General features: G+C 35.2%; 1 protein-coding gene across 1 annotated transcript in view; it reads left to right on the forward strand.

The window, feature by feature from the left end:
- Positions 1–2,999: 2,999 nt before the first annotated feature.
- Positions 3,000–16,148, forward strand: part of LOC140449742 (double-stranded RNA-specific editase Adar-like) — a 28,712-nt gene continuing 15,563 nt past the window's right edge. Inside the window, exons 1-2 of the mRNA XM_072543064.1 lie at positions 3,000–3,544; positions 7,099–7,716. Coding sequence (XP_072399165.1) covers positions 3,034–3,544; positions 7,099–7,716 — 1,129 coding nt within the window. The 5' untranslated portion in view covers positions 3,000–3,033. The remainder of the gene's footprint in view (positions 3,545–7,098; positions 7,717–16,148) is intronic.

Genomic DNA, 16,148 nt, shown 5'->3' on the forward strand with positions numbered 1-16,148 from the left:
TTGTGACACAGAATACAAAGGAAGTCAAATTCTCCATACTTCAAACATAATACATGAGACAACCAGTTTAGCAATTTTACAGGAAGCAATATATTTTACCAAAGTCGTTAGAATACAGTATTAAATTAGATAACATTACAGTACCGTAACAGAAAAATATTAAATGAAAAAAAAAAAGAAATAAATAGTATATACTTTCCCAAACAATACGCATCTTTCAAATCTGTTCGTGTCTCTACAGCAAACCTTGTTCATATTTATGTAATCTTTATATTTGTATACTGCACTATGGTATTTATCATAGCTTTAGAGATGAGAAGGTTCCATATATCTTCTGGAGTGGCTTCATCGCCTAGAGCACGAGCAGGATCTATTAATTCTGATAGGGTTATGACTATATTATGTTGTGGAGCTCGATCTTTCCCATCATAGTACCTTTTTCCAATTTCATCTTCATTCTCTTGGTCTATTTCTTCATCAATATGTTCATTATTTGAAAAAGATTATTCATTATCATTATTTTCACTTGAAGGTCGATATTCATGTTTTTCTTCGATATCATATCCATCTTATATATCAGACAAGTCAGATTCTTTCTCATTATACCATCTTAAAATCTTTAAACTACCAGCCTAATGGATTAACTTTTTTTGATGTACTAGGAATCAAATCCATCTAAAAATAACAAGATTTACACAAAAATCTTTAATTTTATAGCAATTAAAAAATGTACATTAACGGTAAGGTGGAGTCACTGAGACTCTGATTTCTAATTTGAACGTGTTCACAGTACCCTAGCTTAATACCCACTTCTTCTTCTTCTCATTGCGCCGTCTCCTTTCGAAGGTTGGCGATCCAAATGGCAATTGTAGTTTTGGAAACTGCTGCGCGAAAGATCTCTGCGGATGAGCGGTCGAACCATCTCCTCAGGTCTTTCAGCCACGAGTTCTGGCGTCTTCCTACTGATCTTTTGCAACGTAACATCTGATCATTCGGATTCTAAGCTGTAGACTAAGGTCTGATCTTGTAAAAAATGTTTTCATGCTCATGAATGTTTTCCTTGCTTGTTCGATTCTTGATAATACCCACTGAATACCAATAACTATCAATAGTGACTTGAAGGTACATGAGTGTGCGCAAGATTCAAGGTCACCGGAAAAAAGTTACAAGTCTCACCACATTTTGATGTAACACCACCCCAGCTGCCAAAAATGAGGAAATACTTGAAGTAGATTTAACTGCAGTCATATTGTTTATATGTTCCTTATCTGCAGCATTTGCTTGCAGTTCACTTGTATACACTTTGCACAATGCATACACATTATTGTTTTGAAAGCCACATTTTAAAAGTAGGATCTTCTAACCACTTAACATTAAATGTTTTTTCTTTTTGTTTGTTTGTTTACTGTTTTTTTCCTCAGAAAACAACTATGGAACACGATGAAGGAAATCGGAATAACTCAGAGGTTAATAGAAGCCGTAAAAAACCTTTACAACAACAACAAGGTAAGAGTTAAAACCGGCAATAAATACTCCAACGAATTTAGGATCCCAAAAGGATTATTGCAGGGATGCTCTACATCTCCGACACTGTTCAAGATATTCCTCGAACAAATATTAAAACCATGGAAAAGAAAATGTGAAGGGATGGGAATACCAATCCGGGACAACTTCTTGTACACATTAAGCTTTGCAGATGACCAAGTGGTAACGGCTCAAGATGAAGAAGATCTGTGCTATATGCTCCGAAAATTAGAAAAGGAATACACAAAAAATGGACTGGAAATAAATCTAGAAAAGACCGAATATTTAACAACAAAGCAAGAACCAGTGAGAAACTTGGAAATGGACGATAATAGGGAAATTAACGGCACTGACAAATATAAATATTTAGGATTCATACTTTCAAAAAATGGAACCATCGAGCAAGAGAAAACCAGCAGATTATCACAGACAAGAACATGTATTGAACAAATGAACGGGGTACTGTGGGATAGACAGATTACCAGAAATACAAAGAAGAGAATTTATAACACCTTGGTACGCACTATAATGACCAATGGAGCAGAGAAATGGGTAATAAATAAACGAAACAGGTCCAAATCACAGCAACTGAAATGGAGTTCATGAGAAGAAGCTGCAGAGTGACAAAAAGTGTGCATCAGAAATGAGGAGATAAAACGAAGAATGACAGTAGAATAAGACATACTACATCGAAGAAAAATGTTTAATTTAGTATGGACATGTGAGAAGAACAGATCATACAAGGTGGATAGCAAAGATTTCGGATTGGAGCCCAATGGGAAGTAGGAAAAGAGGTAGACCCCGAAGATCATGGAGGGATGAAGTGGACGAGGCCATGGAACGACGAGACCTTAGAGATGGAGAATGGGAGAGCAGAAAGTACTGGAGACGTTGGCTGAAAGAAGGAAGGCGGCGACAGCTGTAAAAATCCTTATATAGATAGAGATTGATTGTTTTTTTACTTTATTTGCTGAGTACTTTCAGCCTGACTATCTTTAAATAAATTACCATTACCATTATCACACTTAAAAAAAACAGAAAGGGGATTAGGTATTCCCGGAAATACATCTTTATTGAATTCGCTGATCTAATTTCCTGGCATGTGATTCCTTTCATAAAACTCGAGCAGAAATAGAAAGAAATAACTTCAACTTCAACCAGTATGATCATTTCAATTGCTACTAGAGGGTGAAGATACATTTAATTCTTTTCAAATAATCTTTTGATTTTTTTTAAATACCTATTTTACAATTTGGACTGGAATAAAATTCCTTTTTGAGTTAACTTATTCCCTTTTTCCCTTTTGTCAAAATTTCCCACAAAAAGGGAAATTTCCCTCTGGTTGGCAACACTGTCAGCGAAGAAAACAGTTATTTGTCTGGATCTGGATACGAAACGAAACTAGTGAGGAAGTGAGGAACTATAAGAACTACGTAATACGTGCTACGTGAACTACAGAGCAGTGGAAAGTGTAAACAAAAAATTTGATTTTTAAGTAGTAATTTAAATATGGAATTTGAAAACGAAACAAGCAAAAGACCTACTGATATCAAATCACCCAATATTTATGAAAATCCCATTAAAATGCTTGAATATCTTAAAGGTGAGCTGAAGTTTACACTTACCGAAAATCCTTCGGTAACAGTATGTTTAGAAGTCGATAAAAATAAATATTACAGCACAGCAAAATCAAGAGCTATCGCCAGTCGCAACGCTGCAGTTTCAGCTATAAAATGTTGGTATCAAAGTGATTATTCACTTGTAAAGAATTCCTTTGAAAGATCTCCAAAAATCTTGCGAAGATATTATCCCGATCTTAAATTTACTGGTGAATCTGATGGAAGAAATTCTTTGATTTACTTAAATATAGGGGATAAAGTGTTTAGAGGATATGGAGCAAATTCTTGGTTGGCAAAAAAAGATGCTTGCATTATGGGTATACGTTATCTACTTAATTTAAAGGTTGAAAGTTTTTTGTCCAAACGTTTAGAAGATATTGAAGTAGACGAGGCTTTTCAAGGTAAGAAATATTTTAAATACAAGTAATTAGTAAGCTTTTACTGCCTTCTCTCCCTCAATTTTTCCACGTATCAAATTGTTGAGATAATATTGCATTCCCAGTAATTGCTGATCAAAACACAAAACAGTACGAAACAATTGAATTGTTAGTTTCAAAATGGCAGCTGCGCATGCACTCTTCATATGATGAAAACTATTGACTCATTAATTTTGATATATTCTTACTTCTTCTTTCAGTATTGGAATTTGGAAACCAGGCCCTGCTACATTTTATTGATGAGTTTGCTACACATTTTACTTCATTTAGTAAAATGAGAGAGGCCTGATTCTTTGATTTTCCTCTTTCTTCTGTCTGCTTATTTCATGTCTATTAATGCATCTTTTCATTGTACTCTGTGGTTACTAGTTACTATACCAGGAATATTTGCATCAGTGGCGCACCTAGAATTTTCCTGTGAGGGGGTTTTGGGCACCGAAATTTTTCTTATGCTACCTCCATTTTGAGTCCTTCAAATTTGTGAATAACAGTGTCGGAAAATAGTGTCCTGGGAGGGGGGGGGGTTAACCCCCAAACCTTACTTTTATCTAAGGTAAGAACCTTACTTTTATCTCCAAAGGTTGTGGCTTTTAAAGAGATTGGCCATGTTGTTGAATGCACTCCTAGCCTTCTCTATTCAACATTTTACTTCTTGTGAGTGATCCCATTTTTCCAAGATAGGTAAACTGTTTTACTCGGTTCACTGGTGTATTCTTGATAAGCAGTTGTACGTCTTTATATTTATTTTTGCGGATGACCATAAATATAGTTTTTGATATGTTTACTTGTAGTCCAAATCTTACTTCATTTACTTTGTTTATTAGTTGCTGTAAACTGTTTAAACTGTCTGCAAAAATAAAGGTGTCATATGCATAGTGGATGTTGTTTAGGCGTTCTCCATTTAAAAGGATTCCATGTTCGCAATTTTCCAAGGCTTTACTAAATATTTCCTCTGAATATACGTTGAATAATATAGGTGAAAGTATACATCCTTGTCTAACGCCTCGCAGAATCAGGATCTCTTCCATTCGTTCATCTCCAAGATTTGTTTTTGTTGTGGCTGATTGGTTCCAGTATAAATTTTGTATTATACGCCAATCTATTTGCGCTTTTGTTAGAACATCTATCATTTTTCGGTGTTATTATTCTACAGGTATTATTCTAAAGTATCTTTAGAATAATACCTGTAGACTAAACAGTGCATCTCTCGTACCTACGCCTTTCATGAATCCAAGCTGTGTGTCTTGTATTCTCTCTTCGCATAGCTTGTATATTCTACGATGTATAATTTTAAGAAAAAGTTTTAGTGCTTGGCTCATTAGACTTATTAGCCTATATTCTCCATATCTTTTCACTCCCCGCTTCTTTGGTAACGTAATAAATTCTGAAACTAGCCAATCTTTTGGAATATTGCCTGTATCATAGATATTGTTGAAGATTTTTAGAGATTGGTATGCAAAATTTTTTTCGACACTTAGTTGTTTTTTATCAGTGCAGAGGGCGTCTTCCAAAAGATGGATTTTAATTGGGGGGACACTTTTCTGCCCCTCTGTAACAATTTTTTTTTATTTACAACGGGATTCGGATTTTGAGACTTAAAACTAAAAAATAAACCTTTAAAAAGTTATTTTTTTTTATATTTTTAAGGATTTTATATGCGATTTTATAAAAAGTTCGAAAAAACGCCTGTTTTGGGGGTGAATTTTCCTGTACTAAAAGATGGGGTGGTTTTTTTAACTTTTTAGATTTTTATTTAGTAGTCGTATATACAAAGTATCAAAAAAATTTTAGTTTTGAAACATGTGATTTCAAGAAAAACCCGTAAACATGTGATTTCAAGAAAAACCCGTTTTAAGTATTTTTACTGTAATTTTACATATAATCAGCGATTCCTGGTGCGTATTCCCTCACTGTCCAGTGAAAACTGTAAATGGTCGGTCATAGCTTTTTTTTTTCATAGCTTTGCCCTCTTTTGATGTGTCGCTGCTCCTTCTATTGGCTTAACCCCCTAAGTACTGACGCGTAATATGACGCGTAATAATACCGAATACGCGAAATATCAGAAGAGAATGACGAAGACGAAAATATTGAGGAAGATGACCCATCTAATCGAGGTAATATTTTCGGCAAAAATCGTTTTAAATTGACAGCACAAGAAGTTATACCTACACGAGGGAGAACTTTGAAACAATATAGTTATACAACTTTCTGGTCTAAAGAATTCTGCTCGTGCGCTTGTAAATAATGCATCCCCTTTAGATGTTTGGAATTTACTGTTTTCTACAGAGATCTTCTTCTTCTTCCTCTTTATAAACAATTCTGTTTCTTCATTGGCTGATTAATACCTCTATGGAGGGTTATTACTCCATCTTTTGCGCCGTCGTTCGATACGCCTTTTGGCGATTGGTGACTTATCTCTTGCTATTTTGACGACACGGGTCTCTTCCATTCTGCTTATGTGGTTATGGCAACCTTTGATGTACCGCCAGGTAATTACAGGTGAGACAGATGACTGTGGGAACTTTCTTATCGGCGGCATCCTTTGATGTGTCGCCAGGTAGGTGGAGGCTGACATCTGTCAACTGTCAATTCTTCTTTTTTTGTTAACCAGTCTGAAGTTGGCATCTAGTGATAAACGGCTCAACGTACAACAACGTGCAAAGTATCGATGGAAAGGGGAAGGGCCAACGAATACGTAGACATAGAAAAAAATATTGCGGCGTATTGCCAACCGTCTAAATGGCTCAACGTACAATAACTATCGTACAATAAGTTATCGATGGAAAGGGGAGGTGGTAACGAATATGTTAAGATAAAAAACAAACGGAGATATGTTGTAATGCCGAAACTGAGAATTGTGACATGTACTATGCATCGGAGATGGGCTATTTCGTTACAAACGTATAATTTTTTTTTCACTGTAAACGTTTCAAGAGTTACACTTGGTTTATATTTTTCTGTTTCCAAAGTAACACATTTGTTTGTTCAATTACCATGTGTTGGTTTTTGATATTTATTGAAAATATGTTATTGCAAAGGAATGTAGTTAAGGCGTTTAAATTATATTTAACTGAATTTCACAAAAAAACATGCAAAAAAATTGTTTTTATTTACAGTAGTCTCACAGACGACATGTCAGTAATTGTGTTCCAATATTCATATGTCAGTACTTAAGGGTTAAGTAATAGGAGCTTCGTCGATATTTTTTGACCAACTCGTGGCTGTTTCTCCATTTATATAATTTTGCCGAAGGACTGAAGAACTGGGAAATGCTTCTAGGTGTTCGTTGAATAGAAGATCTCTAGATCTGACGTAGGCTGAAGTTATCCTGAATATTTTCTGTCCCATTTGGATTTAAATCGAAGTTGTTTCCGTGGTGTTAAGTCCTACTGGCGTTGGAAGTTGCTATTAGTTCTAGATCGAACCAATATCGATAAAAGATTGCAAAAGTTTTTATATTATGTTGACGCTTTAATGTAAATCTCAAGATAATCCTTAATATTTGTTTTTTTTTTCAGTATTAGGATTACTTAATTGTAGTGTCAATTGTACAGTTGTAAGAAAAAACTTATTTACAATGTGCCTTGAAGTCGATAATCAGAAGTACTATGGCTCAGGAAAATCAAAAGTTTATGCCCGATTTGATGCAGCAATAGAAGCACTAAAAGACATTTGCACATTTTACGACGCAAGCACTTCAAAACTTGTCTCACAAAATAAGGCATTAAAAAAGGCACTAGGAAGATTTCGCAAATTGGGAGATAGCATTATAGACATAAATATAAATTATCCTACAAACGTTCTTCAAGTATTCAATAGATTATATTATGAATCGAGTTTTACCTACACTAGGTCATGGAACTCGATAGATAATCCACAATGTAGATTTACAGCATCAGTAAAAATAAATGATCAGATTTTTACAGGAACTGGACCTAATAAAAAAGTAGCAAAACAATCTGCTGCCGTTGCTGCTTTAAGTAAACTTGAGGACCATATTTCAGCAGAGATGTGTAGTTATTCGATCCTTCAAAAGGACCAGTGCTTTTCTGATTCCATTGGGCGCTTAGTTAATGATAAATTTAACGCTGTAATGGTCAACGATAAAGCCCATATGAAACGAAAAGTTCTAGCAGGTAAGACATTTTGGTAGAGAAATTTATTTAGAGAGAATTATAAGAATTTGGTTGAAACTTTATTATTTGGTATTGATAGAGAGAGAGAGAGAGAGAGAGAGAGAGAGAGAGAGAGAGAGAGAGATAGAGATAGAGAGAGTTATAATTTCAATTATGTATGAAAAAAAGTTTTTATTTTTTAATTTTCTTTGTTTATTGCAATGTGTTTTTAATATAACAATGAACAATATGTTTGAAAGAGATAGAAAAAATGATATAGTGGGAGGTACACTCAGTGGTGAACACCCTTTACCTATATTTAGTTTACATTACCAAATTTCTGACTTTTATACAAATATGGCATATACTATGGGGCATTGCAGACATCACGAAGGACTTTGGATTGAATCTTTGTTGTCTTTACATATTTGTATTACTGGCAGTTCTCCAGATTTGAATCCCATACATCCATACCGGTCGTAGTAGAGAAGAAGTTTGTTTTGGATACTTACGCCTAACTTCCGATTCATAAACTTGTACATTTTCTTGTAAAGCATGCCCAGTTGTAATCGTTTCGTCCTTATATGTTTTCCCCAATTTAGATGTTTATCTATGTGGATACTCAGATATTTGACACCGTTCCTAATAGGTAGTAATTTTAGGTTTATAGATACCAGAGGTCAGTTCTTTCTTTTTAACTTGAATGTGATGTGAGTTGATTTAGTATTATTTCTTTTGACACGACATAACCTTAACCAATTTTCTAATTGAATCGGTTATTTCGAAAAGGCCACATCTCCATTAATTTCACAAAATGAGTTAACTTCGCTATTTTGTTCAGCATATCCTTTAAGCTTTATTACGTTGTGAACATTTTTCGGAAATGGACAAGAATGCGTTGTTTACGTCGTTACATGACTTTGATCACAAAAACACACAAGACATACTTACAAAATATGATCGAAGTAACTCCCATTAAGAGAATGAGAAAATCTCAGAATGCCATTAAACGTATTGAGAGATCCAATAATTTTTTGTTTCATGTTTGTTTAAAAGGAGTACGCAAGCAAGTATGTAAGAAAGTTTTCTTAAGTTTATTTGGTGTTGGTGAAAAGCATATTAGAAGATTATGCCACCTACTAGTGACTGGATCCACTCCAAGATATAATAGAGGTAAATCTGTTAAATCTAGGCATAATTGGTTACCAGATGAATTGTGCTTTCAAATACGTGAGCGCATACAATCGTTTGATGTAAAGGAAGTCCATTATGCTAATATATTAAAAAAGTATTTACCTGCTACTTGGACGTCAAACAAATGCATAAAATGTTTATCGAAAAATTTCCGGAATCTAAAGTGAAATCCAGTTTTTATTTGAAGTATTTTCATGAAAATTTTACATACTCTTTTGGTCGTCCTCAAGTTGATGTATGTTCTGCTTGTGAAGAACTTGGCCAGCAAGTTCAAAGTACCACTCTCAACGACATTGCAAAACGAGTTGTTGTTGCAGAACTATTAGTTCACAAAAATAGGGCTAAGAAATTTTATAAAAAACTAGAGCAGATTAAAAAACTTTCTTCAGAGACGGACGAGATACTAGGAATCTCCATGGATTATATGCAAAATTTGCCGATACCTGACATACTTGTACAGGAAATTTTTTATTATGTGGGCGTGGCCCACAAAGGACCCAATGAAGTGTGCACCTTCCTGAAAAATTATTTTGAAAATGAGGTTTCTGAAAATGTAAAAGAGGTCTATATATTTTCAGATGGTTGTGCAGGCAAAAATAAGAATCACACGGTAATAAGATTCCTTCTAGCTCTTGCTTCGTCAGGAAAATTCAATCACATTTTTCATTATTTTCCAATCAGAGGCCACTCATTCCTCCCGTGCAATAGAGACTTCGGGGTAGCAAAAAGACTCATTCGCAAGCAGGACCAAATTTTTCTTACTGAAGAATAATACGAATTGATAAAAAAATCGTCAAGAAAATCTCTTTTTTCTATAGAACTGGTAAAAAATGAAACAATTTTGGAATTCAAAAAATGGTGGCCCATGCATTATAAGAAAACTCTCTCCATTGACTCCTATGGAAAAAACCAAACCTGAAAAAACAACTTTTCAAATTTCTCAATATAATGAGTTCGAATATGACAACAAAAAACCGGGAATTGTTAAAGTACGTCCATTTATCGATGGGCTTGTTTCATGAATTTTCCTTGGGAAAACCAGCTTTGTCCTAGTTTGCCAACAGAGTCTGCTTACACAGAAAAAATCCCTATAATTCGAAAAAAATGAACAACATCAAGAAACTTGTACAATATGTGCCAGAAGACAAAATGTTTTTTTATAATGAGCTGATCTTATGGCCTACCACTAATAGTGATGAACCACCAGAGGAAGATTACTAAAAGACTATTTCTTAGCCTTCAACATGTTTTTTTGCCACCTAATAATTTTTTTCCTTAATCATATTGGAGTTTTCTATTATTAATTATAAAATCATCAGTGTTTGTTTGGAAAAGGCCACAACAACAAAAACTAAATTATTTTTTACAATGTACCTATGTCTTTTTTATATTGGATTTGTTAATGAAACTTCGTCATGCATCACATTTTGAGACTTTTTGCTCTGAAAAGAGAAAGATATCTTCATTAATATCAAAATGAAACGTTTTTTTCGTTTCCTGTAAAATTAACATTTCTGGAGTTGTGGCCTTTTCGAAATAACCGATTCAATTGGTTTAAATGGTTTTGCAAATTTGTGGGTGCTGCTAATTTTGGATATACATGAGTGGCCATTATGACGGTATCATCTGCATAATCGTAGTATTATTTGTGGTGCGGATGTCAGCTGTGTACAGTAAATATAGGGTTGGACCGTGTACGCTACCTTGAGTGACTCCTGTCGAGATGGAATATAGGGAAGTGCAAGCTTCGCCATGATTAATTAAAAAAAATCTGTCTGTTATGTATAATTTTAGAATTTTGGCTATGAGATGACGTAACTGTGACTTTGGGAGTTAAACCATCATTTCAGACTTTGTCAAATGCAGGCAGCTGTACTATAGGACAGTATGGGCTATAATGTTTTCAAGGGCATCTTTAGTTATTCTGACTACTCTATATATTTGCTCGATGATACAATGTTTTTGTCCAAGGCCAAATTGGTAGCTTGGTATTAAGCTATTTTCCAAGATAATAGGTTTGATTTTAAGCATCTTTAAAATGATTTGTGAGAGTTGATAGACTTATCGGGCGGTATGATTAGACCTCATTTGGGTCTTTTCCAGGTTTTGGGCACCATAATTATAGTTGCTTTCCACATGACAGGAAAGTAAACAATTTTTACAATATCATTGAAAATATAGGGGAGAATAGTACACAATGAATAAGGCAATCTAATAATCTTTCAAATTTACCGCCAAGATTTAATTCTGCAACCAACATTATCACAGAAATGTTATTTTGTCAACCAATATGCAACGGATCAAGATTATTTGAGAGCCAAACTTGTATTTAGTAATAAATTCTCAAACAATGCTCACCCGCAACATTTTCTGTTGGCGGCAATTGTTGTAGTTTAAAAGATCTTTTCATGGTAGATCTTTCAAATCGATGCTTTTTTGCGTTTTTTGCCTTTTTTCCATATTCTTATCTATTTTTGTTGAATACAGTTCCTTCATTAATTTTTTTTTCATTTTCGGTAATATTTTTAATGGTTTTTTGCTTTTTTTCCATATTTTTATCTATTTTTGTTGAATATAGTTCCTTAATTTTTTTTTTCATTTTCGGTAATATTTTTTTGTCACAACTTGGATTGCAAAAATAAAAAATGGCGCCAAGTTTAATTCTTAATTGGTATAAACACAGCAGCTGTGATTTTTTAAACAAATTAAGCTTTTTTTTCGTCTTTATAGAGGGGGGGTCTGGAATCTTCAAAAGACATCTCAGTCCAGGACGCCGCCTGACTAACTTTAGTGCGAGGTACTTTAAAATGCCCTCTCGTCGCCGAGTCTACGCCGAACGCCTACCTGCTAAACCAGACCCTCCTCTGTCATCCAGCGATCCGGAAGCGGAATGACCGCTGTAAGGCCGGCATCACTTTTGAATCACTACCTTTATTCATTTATTCTCCATTCATACACATCCACACTCTATTCATCAGCAAGGAGGCTCCCTGTCTCGTTCCAGGTAGCGCGTAGAAGACACTCATCGCTCCTAGTTCGGCTTCTTTCCCAGATGGGCATTTCCTCCTTCCCCACAGTCTGAATCACGCATTCTAACTGTGTGACCCATTTTTCTAGCTTCACCTTTCAGAATCATTCACTCTTACCTTTAGCGTTGGTCCAGCAGTCTTTCTTCCTCTTCCTTTTTCTTGATCACTGCACGGATATATGTAGCTGTGTATGTTAGTCCTAACTAATTTATTTTCAATCATTCTCTCAATCATTTCTCTCACTGTAACAAAATTCACATATGTCTCTCTCTCCATTCTGTTCCTTTCCACTATCCATCTGCTGCAATCTAACATCGTATGTGTCACAGTGTCCGAGGATCCACAGTATAGGCATTCATCTGTTTCAGCCTTTCCGATCCTATAGAGGTAGGCACCTCTATAGGATCGGAAATATGTTTATATATTTGTATATTCTATATAAATATAGAAATTGTTCTTGAGCACCTGCGTCAGGAAATAATCCAGTCGCCTGTGGCCACAGTCCACCCAATATCTTATGTTCGGGATCATCATTTTCGTCCACTGTGCCACATCTTCCGTGTTGTTCCATTCTTCTTGCCATCTTTCAACTGATCTTTCCCTTTCCTGTCTTCTCTCGGCCACAGTAAGGTTTGGACCTCTTCTCTCATAAAGCTTTTTTCTTTCCACCGCCAAAACATGCAACGGAAAACATCCAGTGATGGTCCATAAGGCTGCCGCAGACACAGTCCTGTAGGCGCATGCCACTCGCAAACAGACTTGTTCTGTCTACTCGTGTCATGAGACTCCTATGGGCCGTTATCTCTACCGCATCGCTCCAGACTGGTGCCGCGTAGAGGACGATCGACTGTACAACACCGTGTAAGACCCTCCTCCTTTCGGATATGGGTCCTCCAATGTTCGGCATCACCCTCCCCAACGCAGCCGCACTATTCGCAGCCTTCCGGACCACCTCCCGCACGTGCTACCACCCTTTTCCATTCTGGCGCAATGTCACTCCTAGATACTTTACTTGTTTCTTGGGTGTTAGACATGCTCCCGCACATTTTAATTCAATATTTTGCCTGTTCCTTGTCCCCTTCAGAATATTGGCTTCGGTTTTCTCTGTCGCAAGTTTTAGTCCGTGCTGCGTCATCCATTTCTTTACGACGCCACCTGCGTTTCGAACCAGGTATTTGAGATCTGACTCATCCCGGGCCACTACCAGTACAGCGAGGGGATTTTACCCTCTCCGTATTCACAGCTTAACCCCGTCATATGCCAGATTCCATAGCGTCGGGCCCAAGACAGATCCCTGGGGTACCCCAGCCGTCACGTCCATAATCCTCTCGGACAGATACTCCGCCACCACATTCATCAGGTAACCAGGACATTCTCTCTCCTCCATTGCCTTCATTACTTCGTTTCACTGCAACGTATTGAATGCATTCTTAACATCAAACTACAGCAGGGCCGCCCAGCGATGTTCATCCCTTCTGTCCGCAATGTTTCGAGTACACTCATGATTGCATCAATCGTGCTTTTCCCTTTACAAAAACCAAATTGCCACAAATTAAGCTAATTCCACTTCTATTGGTGCTAGAAAACTTTTTTTTTAAATCTTTGTCTTGACTTCAGTTATAAGAATCAATAAGTTAAAAATATATGTACTGTATAGGGAGCGTTATAGATGAATTAGTTTATAACGCAAAAGTCGCCCCTACTTTAAAGGAATAAATAAGGGGTTAAAAATCTTTTTGAGCCATTTTTTTTATTTCTACATAAAAATATTCTTCACCAACAAGAGAATCCTCCTAAAATTAGATCTCTTTTTTAGAAAAAAGTTATGGCCCTCTAAATTTATAAAAATTTAAGAATTTTTATAGACAATTAAACGGCCGATCGGATCTTAGGAAGTCTCATTCGATTTGTAATTAAAAGAGCTATCAATATAATGCTTTTTGCATAAAAAAACGTTTACAAAAGCACTTCAAAAATTAAAAATGGCGAAAAAGGAATTTTCTACGTTCAATCGTTAATTTTGCATAAACTATTGGGTCAAATTTAATATAGTCCAGCTCAAATTAAAGCTTTTTATGTACTTTCATTCAGCATTATACTCATTTTAGCCTAATATATTGATGTGATACAATAGAAATAATAAAAATATACCATTTTTTGCACCTTAAAAGTGCCATAAAAAATTATAACCAACAATTTGGAGCTGCACGGACTTGTAGGTTACTCCAGGCATTGCACTTCATAATGCTGTGCTGGTTTCAAAAATTCACTAATTACCTGATGCACGTTATTTTCTCTACAACTTGAGACTATGAATATATTTTCATTTAGATATGTGTTCTTCAAATGTTGCTCTTATTTTAGACTTAAGTATTTAGACTTGGGGCATTTGAAATGTTGGTATATGAAGAATGTTGCGAATATCTTGGACTGTCCATACCCTAACTTTTAAGTTTTTTGTCAAGTATGCAGGGAAAGTGAGCTGATCGAAATCATTAAAAAGCAGAAAACTGCATTACTTTGTTATATAATGAGTCATGATAGTTGTTTATACTATTATAATGTTTCAACATTGGCCAATATTGGATCGTCATTCAGGATGGTTTTGCTTCAAAAGCAGGTTTAAATTTTTTTTTAATATTTGGGGAATCTTTCTCTTTTTTGGCTGTCGAAATTCCCAAATCATGTCCAGCAATTTTAATAATTTTTTATTTATTTTGGTGATAAAATAAATTTTGTAATACATCAACTGACATAATTCAATAGTTGACAAATTAACAATATACACAATAACACAATAAAAATTAGACTATTTATAAAACTTGCTAATTTTTAAAAATTTTATGACCAATAAATTAGTTTCTTTACTTCAATAATTCTTAGAAAATAAATCTATTCAGAAGATAATTGGAAGTAACTCGATACTTTATGCGATAAGCGGTTATTCATCAAAAGTAGTGCTGAGTGAAATATACAAGGACACATTCGAAAAAAATGTACACGAAAAAGTACAGGTTAGTACTGACCGATTAGACTAGGGCTGAAACCTTTGAAAATGGTAAAAACTGAAGAAAAAAATAACAGGATGACACCCATTGTAAATGGAAGAAAATATAAAAAAATTACAGGAAAAATAATTTACTGACGATCTGAGGTCGGGAAGGTGGTAAAATGGTAAAATGATTCTATTCTGATTCTATTCTTTCTTTTATTATTCGACCGTACAACCTCCCCACTGAGCTGATAACAGTTATTTCCCTATAATTAGAGCATTTGCGTTTATCCCCTTTCTTGAATATTGAGCTGATGTATCCAACCTTCAAATCATCAGGGATATTTTGTCCTTTTAAGCATTTGTTAAACAGTTGAACCAATATATCATGTAATATTTTTGGTCCATACTTTACCAACTCAATTGGGATGTCTCTAGGTCCTGCTGCTTTACCGTTTTTCGATCTTTTGAGGGCATCGCTTAACTCTCCGGTTGTTATCTCAATTATTTGTGTATGTTCTGGGCATTGTCTTCTGCAGTATATTCCGCTGTGGATTTCAAAGTAGTTCCAACAAGGCCGAACTCTTTTCTACATCACCTGAAAACCAAAATTATTATATCTGTTTAAAATTATTGTGTACCTATTTCTAAATTTGCTCACCATGTATTTAGCCAATGAGGAAACCATTCACACAAACACGCTACTTTTGCAGATGAACAATATTAATGATCACTTACTGATATCTTTTTGGTTACCCTTCAACAGCGGTACTATAAATTTTCCCCTTCCATTCATTTTCCTTAACTATTTTTCACACCTACTACCTTTTTACCACAACCTACTAGACACAGATTACTAATACGTGATTAAAGGCTAATAAACCTGTTGCTACAAGTATATGACGGTGTGGCATTGGCAAGATATCCCAATGTCGCTGTGACATCGAAAATTTGTTGTTTTGACATCATGTCATGATTAAGTTTATTAGAATCTTTATATATTTATTACAGTTTTACAATATTTATTTCGGACTAAAAACTCGACTTCATATTCAAAACTAACTGTAACTTAAATAAAAGGGTCCTCTATATTTATACTAAACAACCGTTAGACTAGAATTCTGGCGATTCCCTTCGAACAGACGAGGTCACCCGGACTGGTTCCTAGTTCGACCTGCTTCTGGAAACTTCGAATCGTAGGAGATCCGTCGGTTATTACCTGGGGTTTCTGCTGGCTG

This window comes from Diabrotica undecimpunctata, chromosome 9 (genome assembly GCF_040954645.1).
Source record: "Diabrotica undecimpunctata isolate CICGRU chromosome 9, icDiaUnde3, whole genome shotgun sequence".
Taxonomy (NCBI): Eukaryota; Metazoa; Arthropoda; class Insecta; order Coleoptera; family Chrysomelidae; genus Diabrotica; species Diabrotica undecimpunctata.